This window comes from Natrix helvetica (assembly GCF_964273705.1).
Source record: "Natrix helvetica genome assembly, chromosome: 7".
Lineage (NCBI taxonomy): Eukaryota > Metazoa > Chordata > Lepidosauria > Squamata > Natricidae > Natrix > Natrix helvetica.
In genome coordinates this window covers 29905547-29923779 of record NC_138558.1, presented here as the reverse complement: position 1 = coordinate 29923779, position 18233 = coordinate 29905547, and the positions used below count along the sequence as shown (strand labels likewise).

At 36.7% G+C, this 18233-nt stretch overlaps 1 protein-coding gene across 2 annotated transcripts in view; it reads right to left on the bottom strand.

The window, feature by feature from the left end:
• Nucleotides 1-6662: 6662 nt before the first annotated feature.
• Nucleotides 6663-18233, bottom strand: part of TTC29 (tetratricopeptide repeat domain 29) — a 95033-nt gene continuing 83462 nt past the window's right edge. For both annotated transcript variants that reach the window (XM_081960080.1, XM_081960081.1), the window contains exons 11-12: nt 7135-7192; nt 6663-6891 (exon numbers count right to left, since the gene is read on the bottom strand). In XM_081960080.1, the coding sequence (XP_081816206.1) occupies nt 6891; nt 7135-7192 (59 nt within the window). In that variant the 3' untranslated portion in view covers nt 6663-6890. The remainder of the gene's footprint in view (nt 6892-7134; nt 7193-18233) is intronic.

Here is an 18233-nt window from a genome sequence, read left to right as displayed (position 1 = left end):
TATGGCACCCCAAATAATTTTCTTCATTAGGCTAGACATACCTAGTTCCCTTAACCACATATAGTTTAACCTCCAGACCCTTATGGATTTTGTTGCTCTTCTCTGCACTCTTTGTAGAGTCTCAGCATCTTTTCTGTATCATGACCAGAACTGGATGCAGTATTCCACAAGTGGTCTAGATAGAGCAGTACTATCACTCATGATCTTGATGCCATTCCTCTATTGATGCATCTTAGAATTGCATTGGCCTTTTTGGATGCTACAGCATACTGATGGCTTATATTTAAATGATGGTCCACAAGATACCTAGATCCCTCTCACAGTTATTACTGTTGAGCCACATGCTACCTCATCTATACTTGTGCATTTGGTTTTTCTTGCCTAAGTGTAGGATCTTATTTTTCTCACCACTGAACTGCATCTTGTTGGATAGGGTTCATTGCTCAGTCAACCAGAGCTCATTCTTCTTAACTTTTCAGATATTCCTGCAATGTATGAAATGACTATGTTGCTACGTTTGTTGTTCTCTTCTTCTCATCTACAATGACAGCATTGGCAGTGTTGCTACAACAAACGTAGCAATGTAGTCATTCTATAATTTGCAAGAATATATGAAAAGCTCAGGAGAATTTTTACAACATACTTGTACACTTTAAACCCAAGAATGCACTAAGAGAGAAGCTTGTCCAAACCAAGGATAAAACACCCAGACAAAAACTGAGTAATGTGATATATGTAATGCAATGCTGTGAGATGTGCAGATCTGTACATTGGTGAAACAAAACAACTACTTCACAAGCACATGGCACAACATAGGTAATCAAACTCATCAGGATAAGATTCAGCTGTCCATCTGCATTTGAAAGACAAAGGTCACTCTTTTGAAGACAGCAAAGTCCACATTTTTGATCATTGGTTTGAAAGAGGTGTAAAAGAGGCCACTTATTTTAACATTGAGCAGTCCTCTCTCAAGAGAGAGGGAAGGATAAGACACCATCTATCTCCAGTCTACAAACTGAAGTTTTGCAACAGTACCAAGAGGGTTCCACAACCAACAGCACCAGAGTGAGCTGCAAATCACATGGTGTCCACAACCTTCACAAGCAGCTTTTTATGGGACCTCTGGGAAGTAATAGCAAACTGAAGACAGCTTTGCTGACAATGGAGCAGACAGCTATGGTGAAACAAGGAGATAGTGAATCGATTGGCTTCTAAAACGTCCTCTCTGGATAAAGAGAGGACTTGGGATCATATACAAGCATTCCATATAGCAGCTCCCCACAAGGAGATTGTAAAACAGTGCTCTCTGATCGATTTAGAGCTCTAAGAGCCAAAGGGTTGCTGTCTTTGCCAATTGTCACTTTTCCAGAGTCACAATCAATCATTAGGTTTACATAGTCAATCATTTTTGCAAATTGCTTCAAATTCTGAAGAATCTGACCATAAGAGATTATAAGAAATCTTGTGGAAAACACTGTTGATTAGTTTAAAAAAACATGTTAGGATGGAACTTTGAACATTGGACACTAGAGGGAACAAGAAAGAATTAAAGATTATAATTAAAGGAAAAGAGACCTACTAATGGAATGGAGCAAAGCATTCTATCTTTGAAGAATTCAAGGATATTTAAGAATGATTCAACCAGCAATTACTCTTAAGATTCTCTGCTGTCATAAAAAGGAATTTTAAAAAAGTTATAGAGCAGGAAGAGGTTCTGTTGGACAAGATTGAGATTGATGCTGATTCAAATGTGGATTTAAAAATGAGAGTTATAATGATATGGAAAAAGATCTGAAGTACATTAGATTTACAAATAAAACTGTCTGTCTCAATAATTAACAGGATATACAAATAAAAACCAAAGAAGTGGCTTGGATAAGTTTCTTATTATGGATTTACAAAAAAGAAGTGTTAAAAGTTTTCAAGTTTTCTGTAACTTTCAATTACAGCATGCAGTTTGCACATGAATTGAGATCTCTAAATATTTTTGATCCCTGGTTATATATTACTGCTCATGAAACTAGGTTTTATTCTCATTCACTAATACCAGATACGAGTAAAAATTGTTTTCTTGGACAGCCTGGTGATAAATCATATTTGCCGTAATGATTTGAAAAGGAAAATATGGCCAGTGAGCAAATAGAGGAGGACAAATAATTCTGAGTAGTGAAAAATGGTATGATCAAAATTGTGATAGGAGTATAAAGTTGCTTCTGAGCTAAGAAGTAAGTTTTAATATTGTTGCAGACTGTCTGATGGCTGTTGGTTGGATCATCACTTAGTTTTGGTTAAATATCTTACCTGGGATGTCAATTTGCCAATAAAAATATTACTAAAACAAAAAAATTAATAATCCTAAATATTCATGTGATGAATATTAATTAAAATCAATGGTTAGAAGTATGGTCATAAATTAACCATCAACATTATTGTTGAACATTTCTTTTGGGCAAGTTATGTCTGCATATAGGATTAATGAATGAGATCTGAATAGGAAGGAATAAAATGAGAGTTTTGGAACTGAAAGAAATGGAACCAGTGCCTAGGCACCCTTTGGATGCAAATATTACAATAGCAGTCTATGCGTATACTGTAGTGCTCTCTTCCTCAAATATGCCACAGACAGTGTGTAGAATTGGCTCTGGAACTTTTCATAGCAGCATTCATTGAACAGTATTGGCAATATGCACAGGTCTTAGAACTGAATTCACAGGTCTTAGAACTTTTTTAAAAATCTTTTGCTGTTCATTTATTCTTGAATATATCTTTAGAACAGGAATTAGTTTCAAACAATTTAGATGAGGGGTGTCAAACTCAAGGCCCGGGGGTTGAATCCCACCCATGGGGTGCTTAGATATGGCCTGTGGGGCCACCCTGGAAACAGCAAAGGACACACCCATGGTGCCTCTTCCAATAAAAACAGAGCTTGAGAGGGCCACAGGCTGGCAGAAGTTTGAAGGAAGCTGTCACGGGTGAAAATGGAGCCCGGGAGCAAATTTGGCAAGGTGCTCGGACCCCACAGGCGCCCCAACCCAAGAGATTTTGAACTGGCCATGCCCGCCCCGACCCCCTGAGGTCAAACAGAACTCTGATATGCCCCTCAATGAAATCAAGTTTGACACCCCTGATTTAGACGATGAATAGTAAGTAGACACGTACACTAATGTTACTATTTTATTGTTTTTCTTCATGGTGACGCTTCATATCCCCATTTTGTTTTTTTCTGTGAAGCAAAAAAAATATTGCTGAATTTTAATTGTGCACAACAATAATAATACATATATGTCATTTCAGAGTAAGTCTGACTGTAATCAATGGGACTTTGCCTGGGTAAGAGGACACAGCATAGATCAATGTTGTGCAATATGAGACTTTTCAAGAAACCATGGTGATGGATGCTTTAGTATCAAGATATTATAAATGTAAGAAACTGTAAGTTGGAGAACCAAGCTTCTTGTGTATCACAAAAAGTGATTTCTCATTATAATTTTTGGAAAGCATGCCTTTGTTAAGAATCTATTTATTGCAAATAATAGAAATCTGTGTAGTACACATGTAAATACTTAAACTTTATATGGAATCAGAAAGGAGCCTATAGATTTTTATAAGACTGTGCAGTTTATATTAGTATTATTGAAAAATATGCATGAGGAGTATGTTTAATATTTACATCCTTCTCAGAGCATTTAGTTTAGATTAGTTCAGAGTTTTCTAAGAACTGCACTCTGCCAGGACATATTTTTGAAGTAATAAATCTGGCTCTGTTTCACTTAGGTGTATTACTAGTGTATACATTTCTTCAATCATTGTTTCCTAAGTTATTGTAAGATTTGGGATAATTTGGCCATATCATTTTCTCATAATACATCCTGGAAGAAGAAAACGCAAAATATTCAGGCTATTAGACTCTGCAAATTATATAAAATCCTTGTCAGAACTGAAGACTATTTATTCTAAAGGAGTACCAATGTTTTTCAATATAGTTATGCTGTGCTAGGGATTGTTGATCATTGAGATCACATGGAAAAGGTCCATACAGTGGTTACTTTATATGCCACTCTAATTGGTAGAGTGGTGATATGAGCACATGTCATTCCAACAATATGGCCAGGAAGGTATGAAATTTGATTCTAATGCCAAATGGAAATGTTGGAACAGCAAAAATACATCTAAATATGAAAGCTGGTAAGAAGGATGGTTATTTAATTTAATTTAATTTAATTCCTACTGGATAAATTGCAGCATAACATAGCTCTTTAGTCCATCATCATAATTTGAAAAACAAATTAAATTTAAAAGAGGAACAAATACAACAAGAGTAATTTATACAGATTTTCTAGCACATTATATTGTGTTTAAAATTCATATATTGTGATGCATATAATGTAGTTTTGAGCTAGAGATTTTATTAACTTACACTAAAATATTTAGAAACTAGGTCCCTGCAGCATGAAACATTTCTTCCTATTAACAGAACTATGGTTCTTCTTCTGTATTAATTACAGACTTGTTGAGATAGGCAGCTATAGAAATCAAAGAAATAAATTTAAAAGAACTAAACATAATTTTTAATATTACCATGATCTTATGCAACTTGTAGAAATGAAATTCTTAGCTAATGACAAAGAATTAGTGGAGTGACAAAGATTAGGACCACAAGTCAAAATAGGGAAGAAAATGGTAAGTGAGTCCACCCTGGACGAGTTCAAATCACCAGGACCAGATTGATTACACCCCCAGGGTTCAAAAGTAACTATCATGTGATCGGGGAAGCACTGAATTATATCTTTCAAAGATCCTGGGCCACCGGGAAACTGCCAGAGGACTGGAAAAGAGCTGATGTAGTTCCCATCTTCAAAAAAGGGGGAAAAATAGATCCAAGAAACCATAGACCTATCAGCCTGACCTCAATACCAGGAAAGATTCTGGAAAAGATAAACAAGCAATGAATCAGCGAACACCTAGAAGCAAACAAAGTTATAAGCAAAAGCCAACATGGGTTTGAAAACAGATCATGTCAGACAAATCTTATTTCATTCTTTGACAAAGTGACAAAATTAGTAGACTAGAGGAATGTTGTCAACATAATTTACTTGGACTTCAGTAAGCCTTTTGATAAAGTAGACCATAACCTACTATTTTATAAGATAGAAAAATGTGGGTTAGACAGCATCACCACCAGATGGATCCATAGCTGACTGACCAACCGCACTCAACATGTAGTCCTCAATGGAACTGCATCTACATGGAGGGAAGTATGCAGTGGGATGCCCCAAGGTGCCCAGTTTTCGGCCCAGTACTCTTCAACACTCCATCAATGATTTGGATGAGGGGATAGATGGGAACTCATCAAATTTGCAGATGACACCAAGCTAGCAGGAATAGCCAACACTCCAGAAGATAGGCTTAAGATACAGAAGGATCTTGACAAGACTTGAACAATGGGCACTATCTAGCAAAATGAAACTCAATTGTGAAAAAAATAAGGTTCTACATTTAGGTAAGAAAAATAAAATGCACAGGTACAGTAAATGTGATTCCTCACTCAATAGTAGTAATTGTGAGAGGGATCTTGGAGTCCTAGTGGACAATCATTTAAATATGAACCAGCAGTATACTGCAGCTGCCCAAAAAGCCAAGGTAGTTCTGGGCTGCATCAACAGAGGGATAGAACCAAGATCACGTGAAGTGTTAATACCACTTTATAATGCTTTGGTAAGGCCACACTTGGAATACTGCATGCAGTTTTGATCGCACAATATAAAAAAGATGTTAAGACTCTAGAAAGAATGCACAGAAGAACAACAAACAAGATTAGGGGACTGGAAGTTAAAACATATAAAGAACAGTTGCTGGAATCGGGTATGCCTAGTTTGATTAAAAGAAGGACACGGGATGACAGGATAGCAGTGCTCCAATATCTCAGGAGCTGCCACAAAAAAAGAGGGAGTCAAGCTATTCTCAAAAGCACCTGAGGGCAGGACAAGAAGCAATAAGTGGAAACTAATCAAGGAGAGAAGTAACTTAGAACTAATGAGAAATTTCCTGACAGTTAGAACAATTAATTAGTGGAACAACTTGCCTTCAGAACTTGTAAATGCTGCAACACTGGACGTTTTTGGAAGAAGAGATTGGATAATCATTTGTCTGAAATGGTATAGGGTTTCCTGCCTAAGCAGGAGCTTGGTCTCCAAGGTCCCTTCCAACTCTGTAATTCTATTCTATTCTTCTATTCACCTTAGCCCGAAACTTGGGAAGACAGCCAACTCTTTAAGGCCTTCCGGAATGCCACCACACAGGTTTTCCCACAGGGCAGATGCCTTAATTGTCTTAAATTAAACTAAAATTAGAATACTCCGTAGGACATTTTTGATTCCTCAAACAAAATGAATTGGTATGTTATGACATGATTGGCTTATTCCTAACCTATTGTGTTAACCATTGTAAAAAGTCCCCAAGCTCAGACTTACTTGTTGAGATAGGCAGCTATAGAAATACAGACTTTTTAATTGAAATATATATAAGAAAAGATATTTCATTTTGTTAATAATATCACTCAATTATGATTCTAATAAATGAAATAAAAAGCATGGAACAAAACTATAAATATTAGTCATATAAGATGTTGAATTTTAATATATTAGTTTATTTTAATAGGAATTAAAGCAGTTATTTAACTACATGGGAGAGAAAGTCAACTATGTTTATAAATAAATTTCTGGAACTTTTTATTTATTGTTTAATGTTGACAATCATGGATACAAAAGCTAAAAATATTAAAATATTCATTTGATCAGCCTGTTTATTTAGTCCGATTTTAACATTTCAAGTATGTTTGAACCAGCGTCTCCTCATATTCATTCATCAGATATAGAAACTCTTCAATAGATTCTGCAAAATGAAAAAAGAGTGAAATGTAATTAATCATTTAGCTTTTTAACTGTAAAAAACTCTTGTGTTTAAAATACATTGCTAAGTTTTCTTCGGTCATTTCATCAAGAGTAAAATTTCCTTGGATGCAACACAAATATAATAAAAGAACATTTGACAGCAGGTCAGACTATATTATTTCCGCAAGCATTAACTACAAAATGTATTTTGGATATAGAGCAAGATATATACAAAATATTGTACCAGATAGTTGCTTCAGATGTTGGGGGTGTAGCTTCGGTGTTTTCTTCTTGTTGGGCATCTAAAAATTAGAAATATGTAGATCAGTAACATCTACCTAAGTAAATTACCACAAAGTGCGTGGGGACTATGCTCCTTCCAGACCAGTGCTATTCCTGCACAGTTTACAATATTTTTTTAACCAGGCTTTCATTTTCAAGGAAAGCCCTTTGTTTGTTATTGTTTAAGCTTCTTATAAAGTATTTCTTCCAACAGTCCTCAACACATTCAATTGATCAGCAAAAGATATATGCCAATGGAAAGGAATGTCACAGCCATATTGGTTTTTTTTGGCAGACCTCACAGAAGTCAAGGTTATCAAACTGATTCAAAATCCATCTTCTACAATAAAAGCGATTTTAGAAAACTTGAGGTAATTCAGAGCAACATATTATATCAAGTAAAAGTATTTACATCAATATATCTTTAATCAGGTACATATGTTTATTTATTCCATTTTTTTCTAGACACATATTTTGAACACAATTCAGTCACGACATAAGATTTATGCAAATATTATGATGTGTGCAACTGACACGACAATAATAATAAACTAGGTTGTAATGTAATTGGCTGAGCTCAAGCTTAAGAATCTTTAAATCCAAAAATAATTTATTAAATTATTAAAAAGATAAAAGGGACACAGTGGCTCAGTGGCTAAGACGCTGAGCTTGTTGATCAGAAAGGTCAGCAGTTCAGTGGTTCGAATTCCTAGCACCACGTAACTGAGTGAGCTCCCGTTACTTGTCCCAACATCTGTTAACCTAGCAGTTCGAAAGCATGTAAAAATGCAAGTAGAAAAATAGGGACCACTTTGGTGGGAAGGTAACAGTGTTCCATGTTCCTTCGGTGTTTAGTCATGCGGGCCACATGACCACGGAGCCATCTTCGGACAGCGCTGGCTCTTCAGCTTTGAAACAGAGATGAGCACCACCCCCTAGAGTCGGGAATGACTAGCACATATGTGTGAGGAGAACCTTTACCTATACATTAAGCAGAAAACATTTATGCACTTGTCATAAAATATAACTAATAAGATCATATTTATTACTCCAATAAACACTGAACGTTTTCCTTTTAATATTTGAATTAATGATATGAAGATTCACCCAAGCACTGACTACTACCTCTAAAAGATATTATGAAAATAAAGCCTATTGAAGAACCATTATGGGGAGTATAAACTAGAGGTCACTTTTCATATGAATCGATTGTAGACAAATAAAACTTTCTCTGTCAGTACTACTGCTGAACTGATTAAAAAAAAACTCCTAGTGTTACTAGTCACCCGTAATTTTTACTAATAACTAATGAATGAAAAATAATAGGTCCTTAAGACCAGTTTGTGAAGTGGTTAATGTTTTGAAAAACAACAGAGAAGAGCCAGATTCAAGACAAAACTGTGTCAAAAGCTTATTGAGTGATTCTGGGACTGTCACAATATCATCGCAACATAATTATTTTACAGAATTGCTGTGAAATAAATGGAAAGAAAAAAATTGTTTGGGCTCTTTTGAGATCTGGGAAAGGAGAAACTCTTCTCTTTCAAGTAACAAGAAAAGCATTTAAACAATAAACTCTTGAACTTGTTTTCTTTCTTTTTTAAAAAAAAGCCTGTGTGAAAACTAGTTATTCAAGGGAATAAATATAATAAACATATTTGTGCCATGTTTCAAACCAATCATCTTATTTATATAAAGCAAAGATTGTATAACACTGTGGTGGTATATTAGCAGTGCTGAAAAAGAGAGGTATAGAACTATTAGAGTGCATGGTAAATGCTATCTAATTTGAAATGACAATACTCCTTCTTCAAAGTAGTTACTGAGCTATTGAGGTTAATTTGCAATAACCTGAAATGCTCTATCCCAAATGGACAGGAATGCTCAAAGCAACAAACAGATAAATGTACTTCAGAAATGGATCAGATTGAGTAGATGTAAGCAAGCTGAAAGAAGCTAAATAACAAGAGAGCCAAAGAATACCTGATTAAGAAATATCACTTAGAAAGGGAGATTAAGGAAGCAATGGAAATAATGCAGAACAAATAACAGCTATAGCCAGGAAGATCGGCAGATACAAAGCTTGTATTGTATGCTATAGGCAGAATCTTCAATTTCAGTCAAATCAGTTTCTAGCAATCCATAAAGAGGGACAACTACAGTAAACCAGTCAAGAGTTGACATAAGAAAAAAGAGTTCTGAGTGCAGCTTTGGGACTACCCCAGAAATGCAACAAATGTACAGCTCGGATGAAAGAAAGAAATAAAAAAGAGCATGAAATGAAAGAACAGCAGAAATGGTGCCGAAAAGGTCAAGGAAAATCTTGATTTGGCTAGCACCAAGTGAAGATGAACTGTATTGCTTTTTTGTTGAAACCTCTAACCCAGGGGTGTCCAAACTTGGAAACTTTAAGACTTGTGGACTTCAACTCCCAGAATTCCCCAGCCAGCATGGCTGGCTGGGGAATTCTGGGAGTTGAAGTCCACAAGTCTTAAAGTTCCCAAGTTTGGACACCCCTGCTCTAACCGGTCAATACCCACTCACTATTAAGAAGTTTAATAACATACTGCAAAGAGATGAAATTGAAGCTTGGTTAACATTTGGCAAAATGTACCTGGTAATGAACCATCCAACAAAAGGGGCATCACCTGGCAAATACAGGACGATTACCTGCTCACTAGCAACTTTCAAATGGCTAACTGGTGCTGATGCAGCTAATGTTATCTTTAACACCATCAAACAATAGCATCTGCCTATCCCAGATCTTTGGGAAGAATTTGACAGATGCATGCAAATGCGAACTCCAGTCTAGACTATCTATCTGACTGTGTTACCAACCATAATAATAACAACAATCACAGCAACAGCAGCTGGAACAAGATAGCTTAAGGACTTTTGAAAATAAATTTCTTGTTCATTTACACAGTGCTGTCTTGACATCCTAAAAGGGTTGGGAGTCCTAATGAATTATGTTGGATAGGGCATTGAAAGCTGTGAAGGTAGAGAATACTTTTAGTGATTCCTTTCCAAACAATTTCCCTTGCTCATAAATATAATTCATGAGCACTCTTCAACTTCTTTGGGAGGTGTTAATTTCTAAAATGAAAGAAAGGAAACTTTCAGCAAACTTCTTCATTTTCCTGTCTTTCACTTTGTGCCTTAATCTTGATGCTACAAGATACTGCATTGTTTCCTTCATCAGGCCTTCCTTTGAAGCAGAGGTGGGTTCCTATCGGTTCGGCCCGGTTTGGCTGAACCCATAGTGGTATGCTCGCCTGGGTTGCAGAACCAGAAGTGACCCAGGCTGGACCCGCCTCCGAACCGGTTCCACGGTCTCCACCGTCGTCGCTGCCATCTTGTTTTTGAGTTCTGCACATGTGCAGAACAATTCCCATTGAACAGTGCATGCGTGGATGCACAAAGTGCACGCACGAGCAAACCGGCAGTAATGCCAGCCAGATCCCTCCCCTGTTTTGTATTATTAAATTTCATTAATTCTGTTTCATTTCTTACTTAATAAGGAAACAAGGCCTTCTAGATATTGCTAAATAAGCCTTAGCATTTTTGAAAATTATGGAGTTGCTGTGAGTTGAATTTTCTCAGTCTTTATCTAGCTGATTTTTTTGTGTATATATGCCAAACAGAACTGATTTCCTGCTGAGCTTCATAAAGTCTAGCTCACTAATCCAAATAAGAGTTGTTCTTGGATATTTCTGCCCCTCGGTCAAGAACCCTATCCTTCAATTCTGTAACTACAACCACATGTGAGTTAATAGAGCAAAAACCCAATTATAAAAGGAAGAAGCAGCAGATTCCAGAAACTTGTCCTGAAAATGTTGAAGAAAACAGTGAAAGGAATTACGTTTTCTCTATGTAAAATGCACAAACTAACTGCTTTCACTCTCTCTACACATACTGGTTGTCATAAAAGGTATTTCCCAAGCAAGACTTAGGCAAATCTATGAGAAATTAAAATGATTGTGTAGTTTTAAAATAATTTTTCCCGGCCAATATCACCAATATAAAAGCTTCATTGCAAAATATTTTTCAGCTGCAACAGCCTAGTCAGTGGGAGCAGCAGCAGTAACAGTCTGACTTTCAGAATTTGTCCCTCTAGTGCTGTCCGGTCTCAGGACTAAAAATCCAACATTTTAATATTTTCTAAAGATGCAGATTACAAAGCAAATGAAAGCTGTAAGACTCCAGCTCTGCTCTTCTCTCCCCAGAATCACCTGTATTTGGTTTTAATCATTCTGTCCTGGAATTCAGGGTTTGTTACAATAGCTTCAATTGTTTTGTAGACTTTGATAGCCATTATAGCTTTCAGGATTTCTAGGGTGTTCAACTCCTTATAGATTAAAATGTAAAGGTTCTTCCAACCTAACAATTGCCCACTTTGAGTTTCTAAAAAAATGGAAATGTAAAAAAAAAAAAAGTAGAAGGAAGCATTTTTTTTTTTTACGAAATACATATGTTTAAAGATACAACCCAAACAGTTATTATTTTAAAATTATTTTTAAATACATGGTCTTGTGCTTTTTTAAAAAGCACGTCTCACAGTTTAACATTGTACATGGGCATTTTGTATTAAATGATCAACTTTCTGACAGTGCAGAAATGGACAAGCACATCTAATGGAATAATAGCCTGCAGGGTTTAGCTAACTGATATACGAATGTAATCAACCTCCGTGATGTCTATTCAGAAGCAATCTCCTTAGCTTTCAAGTGTATCATATATTCCAGCACAGAAAGCCGAAGAAAATCTCTGCAGACTACACAGATACAATATGGTCTTCATATCTCTACAGTGAGTTTGTGTTCATTTTGAGGTTAAATTTAAGGTAATAGCTACTGTATATTCATGTAAGCTGAGGAAACCACATTTGATTTGTTGAAGAAATGTTCTTTTAGTCACCAAGGGCCCTATTCTGTAATTTTGACACCGTTTTTTATGCATTCATTGTATCCTCTTTTTTAAAGAGAATGTGCCAAATAAACATTGTCTCTGTAACAAAATTTTATAAAGCCCATCTACTTTATCTTCTAAAGCATTTGTTTTCAAGTTATTAATAATACTTATATACCTAGTAATTAATAAGACACAATGTATTGATCAATAGAAGGAATAAAGTTAGGAACATTATTCAGGGTAGTTTCCCTACCCATTGAAATTCATGAGAATTGTACAAAGCCCAGCTGTATAAAGAAAATTTCTATGTGAAGTGGTGGATATGTTTGTCCCATATTTTATTTTATTCTCTTGAGCTAATGAAAAACAGAAATGCAATAGAATATACAGTTCTTGTCATCTGAATTATGTCAATCCTGGTCAAGTCCTATGCAATGTATTAAACATACATTCTATGTTAGTATAATGTATGTTAGTATAAAAATATCACGTATATGATTTGCATCTATGCTTATTGAAACAATAACTCAGAAACTAAGAAATGATGTAGTCTACAGTGAGGCAAATTGAGTTATATAAAATGAATGTCAAAATCTTAGATGTGGTCTCACTATCCTCAAATAAAATACACTATAATATATATTATAAAAGTACCCTTAGTTATTGTTTTAATTTCTGTTAAAGGCTCTTTGTGTATAAGACTTATATGTGCATAATTTAATGACTATCAAGAAATTGTGTATGTTTGTGTTAGAAAGAGAGGGAGGGAAGGAGGGAGAGAGAGAGGGGGAGAGGGAGGGATGGGTGGATGGATTCATTTTGGAAAAGGGGAAAGAAGAAACAAGATAAGATAAAGGGATGAAGAAAGATTTATTTCAAAATTTCTGTCAGATGCAAACTCTAGCAAACAAATTTAAGATGTCTTGCTTGGTGTGCTGGTGGAAGAAATTCTAATCCCCCCAGCCTATCTTTCAATTTTGGGTGAAACCATTGGTTCTCTTGGTAATGAGATTAAATATCTGCAATCTTTTATATTATTATTGAACAAGGTAACGTTTCCCAAATTGAGGATATTCAAATCCCTAACTGTTTGTTTAGGGAATCTGTCCAAACAACCAGTTATGATTTAATTTCTTTTTTTAGGTATGTATGTAAATTAAAAATTGCTTACTCCAATTTTGGTAGTTTTAATTTTAGACCCTGCATTATTGTGGTAGCACTCAAAGATATCCATTTTTTTCTAAAATTCTATGTCTTGTGATTTGGTCAATTTTATATGGAATTTATTCCCAATGACACCCCACCCTCCCACCCCCTTTTGAACTGGTAATTGGGTTCTTAAGCCTCTGCTAAAGATCCTACTGAAATAACACACAGCTATGAGAGTGAATCCTCTGTCCTGTAAGATACAGGAATTAGATCTAAATAGATGTTTTTGAGAAATGGAGAGGAGAGGAGATTGGGATGGGATATAGATAGGTCGGATGGAACAATAGAGTGTCTGTGATCACCAGTTTTTTGTATCTTCACCAGTATTTTGATCAGAAGAGTACATATGTAAAAAAAAAAGGAGCCTATTCCAAGAAACAAAATGAAGATATTGCCAAGGAACTGGAGGTCTATCATAATCCTCCTGCAAAAGATTTGCATTTGTCTGGTAATACAAATAGGTCAATCTTGAGTTGCCCCGCATAATTTGATGAAGGCAATCACTGACAGATACAATTTCCATTCATAGGTGTTTATTTGATTATGGCTAAACTGGCCTGCAAAAATATTATCACTACCAGACATGAAATGCCAAGATAGAAATGGTGTGGATCAACTGACCAATATCAAATCTTTGGCATCAGTTTAAAAAAAAGATGTATTTTTGTTTCATCTTACTTTATATACTTCTGGGTATGGTGACAGCTTTGGTTTAAAGTACCTTCGAAACTAAAGAGACTAAGAAAGATGACCTCAATGGATATATACAAGAACTGTCGCTAGAATGATAAAGGGTGAAATGTATTTTAAATTTACAGCAAGCAAATAGCATGGAAATAAGCTCTTGATTCAGATTTAGAGGCATTAGTGACAAGGATATGCACTGAGCAAGAAAGGATGAAAGGAATACCTCTGGTGGTATTACCTGAAATCAGCCACCAGCAGAGAGATTCTTTGATAATGATTGGATGACAAAGATGATCTGTTTTACATCTGTGCCTCAAGAAGAATGAATACTGTGCTTGGAGAAAACCTATTCTAACATAAATGAAGCAAACAAGTAAATTTGCAATCACTACATAGCCCAATAACCAGGGATGAAATTCAGCAGGTTCTGACAGGTTCTGGAGAACCAGTAGTGGAGATTTTGAGTAGTTCGGAGAACCGGCAAATACCACCTCTGGCTGGTCCCAGAGTGGGGTGGGAATGGAGATTTTGCAGTAGCTTTCCCTGCCACGCCCACCAAGCCACGCCCACATAACCAGTAGTAAAAAAAATTGAATTTCACTACTGCTAATAACTGAAACCTGATAGTTTCCAACTTTGGTTTGGTTATCTGGTGATGCCTAGGGGGAGGTGACAACTTCACTTTATCAATTGTGAAGGAAGAAAAAAAAAGACTTCTCAAATTGATCCAGATATTAAGGCAGTGTAGAACATGATAACATAGAATTTGTGGTGAGATAGCACAACACATAGGCAGAAATAAAAATCCTAGTGCAAATTTTTACCTTGATATTTTTAAGTGCTTCTTCAGAGATTGCACTTTTCTAAAGTTCTTCTTCCCAGAGATTTGTGCAAATTCCAAAATTTAGTCTGAAGTTGTGGGGAATGATGACAGTCCCATGCTGTTTCTAACCTGATTCACAGACCTCTGTGGTGGCACAGTAGTTAGAATGCAATTTTGCCGGCTAATTCTGCCAACTGCCAGTAGTTTGATTCTCAACAGTTTAAGATTGGCTCAGTCTTCCATCCTCCCTAAATTGGTAAAATGAAGGCCCAGATTGTTGGGGGCAAGATGCTGACTCTGTAAACTGCTTAGAGAGGACTGCAAAGCAGTGTGAAACAGTACATAAGTATAAGTGCTATTGCGATTCTGCTGAGTCCTGCCTCATGTTTTAAATGACCAACTCTTCTATTTCCAGCAGAGGAAAAGCTGGTGAACCTCATTTTGTAAATAACTTGGCATCTGTCCCTTATGAGGATGTGCACTAGCAGTATTGCATAAGAAGCTGTTTTCATTTATAGTGATATAGAATGACAGCCTGGCTTGATGTAGATTGACAGACAGGCAGCTATTAGTCTATATTCACAACATGTTTTGAAAGATTTGTAAAGTTTCAGTTCAGTTGAGTTCTTGTTTTCTAGGTGTTATATTTTGTACGCAGATAATTCTACACTCTGTATGGTTGGTGCCTAAAACCTTTTCCCTTATAGCTCTTTTTTGGCCTTTCTCCATTAATCCTCAACTTTTGATGCCTAAATGTATTGTACAATCTGGGGGTTTTACTGGATTGACAGCTCCTGCTCAATGATCTGTTGCACAAATTGTGCCCTTCTTAGATGACAGGCCCTTCATATAGTCACCATGCCCTAATCACCTCACAGTTTATCTACTGAAATGTGCTTTAATGGGGCTGCCTTAAAGACCATCTGAAACTCCAACAGGTCCATAATGCAATGGCAATAGACAGTGATGGGCAGTGTGTTCATGTAATAGCTTTGTTTCATGAGCTGCACTGGTTGTCAATTTGCTGGTGGATGTACTTCAAGGTACTGGTTGTTAACTATAAAGCCCTTCATGGCATAATGTGTGGCTGCTTGACATCGGTTTCAAATCTATCTCCCACAGTATCACCTGGTCAATCCAATCTGGCAGGGTTGGAACGATCTGTGTTCCCACAATTAAAAAATGCCATCTATCACAATCCTAGAAGCACATTTTCTCTGTAGAAGCATCTGCCCACTGCAATGAGATTCCCCTGAGATTTGGGTGGTCCCTACACTGCTGGAGTTTTGCAGTACCTTGAAGACTTGGTTCTTCCCCCAAGCCTTTGACATAAGAACTCCCCACATAATAAGCCCAATCAGGCTTTTGAGCGCATGCACTAAAATAAGCCTTTCCCCCAAAATAAGCCCTCCCCCAAAATATTGCAACACAGCAGCAGCCATGAGGTGGCCATCTTTGCCTCCTTCTGCACCTCAAAAATAATAAGACCTCCCTGAAAATAAGGCCAAGCGCTTATTTTGGGGGTCAAAAGAAAATAAGACCCTTTCTTATTTTCAGGGAAACACGCTGTGTGTGTATGTGTGTGTGTGTATTTGTGAGCTGCCCAGAACTGTTGGAAATCTGGCATACAAATATAAACAAGCAGAATAAACTTTAGATGAAATGGTGAAGGCAGGTTGCAGCATAAATACTGAACCAATAGAGAATAGGAGGGAGAAAAGCAGCTATAATAAAATACAAGCAGAAAGTGAGTCAAAGAGGCTTCGGAGGTAGGAAAATTAAGCCTAACTTTCTTTTATTTCTTATACTCTATGTACATTTATAAAAACACATGCTGGTTTTGTATATATTTGCACTCGTATTTCATATTAAATCATGCTACTTTATTAGGATAAGTACCATAGTGTCAGGAATAAAACCCCTAATTTCTTTTAACTATCTATTATGTACGTGTTTCTATCAGCTCTGTTCTGATCCAGCCTCTGACAGAAACATCTTAGTTGACATCTGACAAATGATATTACTGCTGTAGATGCCACCATCAATTTCAAAAGCCTCCTGGCATGGTTTGGAATCAAATAATGTTTGTGAAGTAGGTGTGGTGTGATACTTTATTGGAAGAAAAATATGCCGAATAGTTTTTACCTGCAACCTTTTTGCTTTGATATAGGAGCTCTCAGCTGTAAGCTCTAAGAGACTTATAAGAATGACTCTAAACATATAAATAAACATTGGACTTAATTTGTTTTAGTCAAATATACCTTATTCAAATTCAAATATTCAAAGAAAATTTAAATACAGTAACTTGAGCCCTAGTTCTCAGTTAGAATGAGGGATTCCTCTATTCCAGTTTTATGAATTTGGCAAATGAGTCAATGTCATCCTAAATGTCCTCCACAAAAGATGGATTACAAATAATGGCTGTTGCTCATTGGTACTTTTGCGCCACACCTACTGCTATTTTGCACCACACCTACTGCTATTTTTATTTTGGTGGGGCGTGAGGGTGGGGAGAAGAGAGAGATGACAAGATGTAAAAAGAAGCTGAGAAAGGTATAAGGTGATCTGGGTTTGGAAGAGTGGCTTGTTTGTTTTATTAGCTGAGAACATGATACATGGGAAAGTAAAATGAACAACATATGTTGTGCACAAATTTATCTGCTGTGACAGGGAGATGAATTGGGACACACGTTGGGACTGTAGTGTAGGCCAAAAGAAACTTGGAATCAATGTATAACTTGTGAAATTGTAACTGACAAGAGAATATTAATTAAGCATTTCATATTACAGCCTTCTTTAAAACTGCATCTTTTCTAAACAAAGCTTGATTTGTTTTAGAGTTTTAGATAACCAATGTGTGAATGAAAGAGGATGTTCCTACCTTAGAGCCATAGAAACCAGTTAAATTTTACATGCCTAGGTTGCTTTGATAGATGAAAGCTATAGTTTAATTTAAGTCCATTTAGGGCCACTACCGAAACGTGCAGTTTATTTCAGAAACTTGTCATGGAATTTAAAGTTTTCCAGTTGAAGAGACTTTACGGACTATATCTTTCACAAATATATCGAGGAAGGCACTAGACAGGATCAGGGACGTGCGGTCAGGGGAGGCAGGGGAGGCAGAGCCTCACCGCTCTCATCATGAAAAAAAAAGGGAAAAGGGAAAAGCGCTGAGGAGCCTTCCGCACACGTGGTCGGGAATGGGACATGTGCAGGAGGCTCCTCTAGCCTCAGCCTCCCTCCTGCACATGTGGTCCCATTCCTCACCTTCCTAAGTCAACATGAAGGGGACCGCGGAGCGCGCTCTGTGGTCCCCTTCATGTTGACTCAGGAGTCAGGAAGGAGGGGAATGGGACCACGTGTGCAGGAGGCTGAGGCAGCCTCAGCCTCCTGCACACGTGGTCCCATTCCCCGCCTTCCTGAGTCAACAT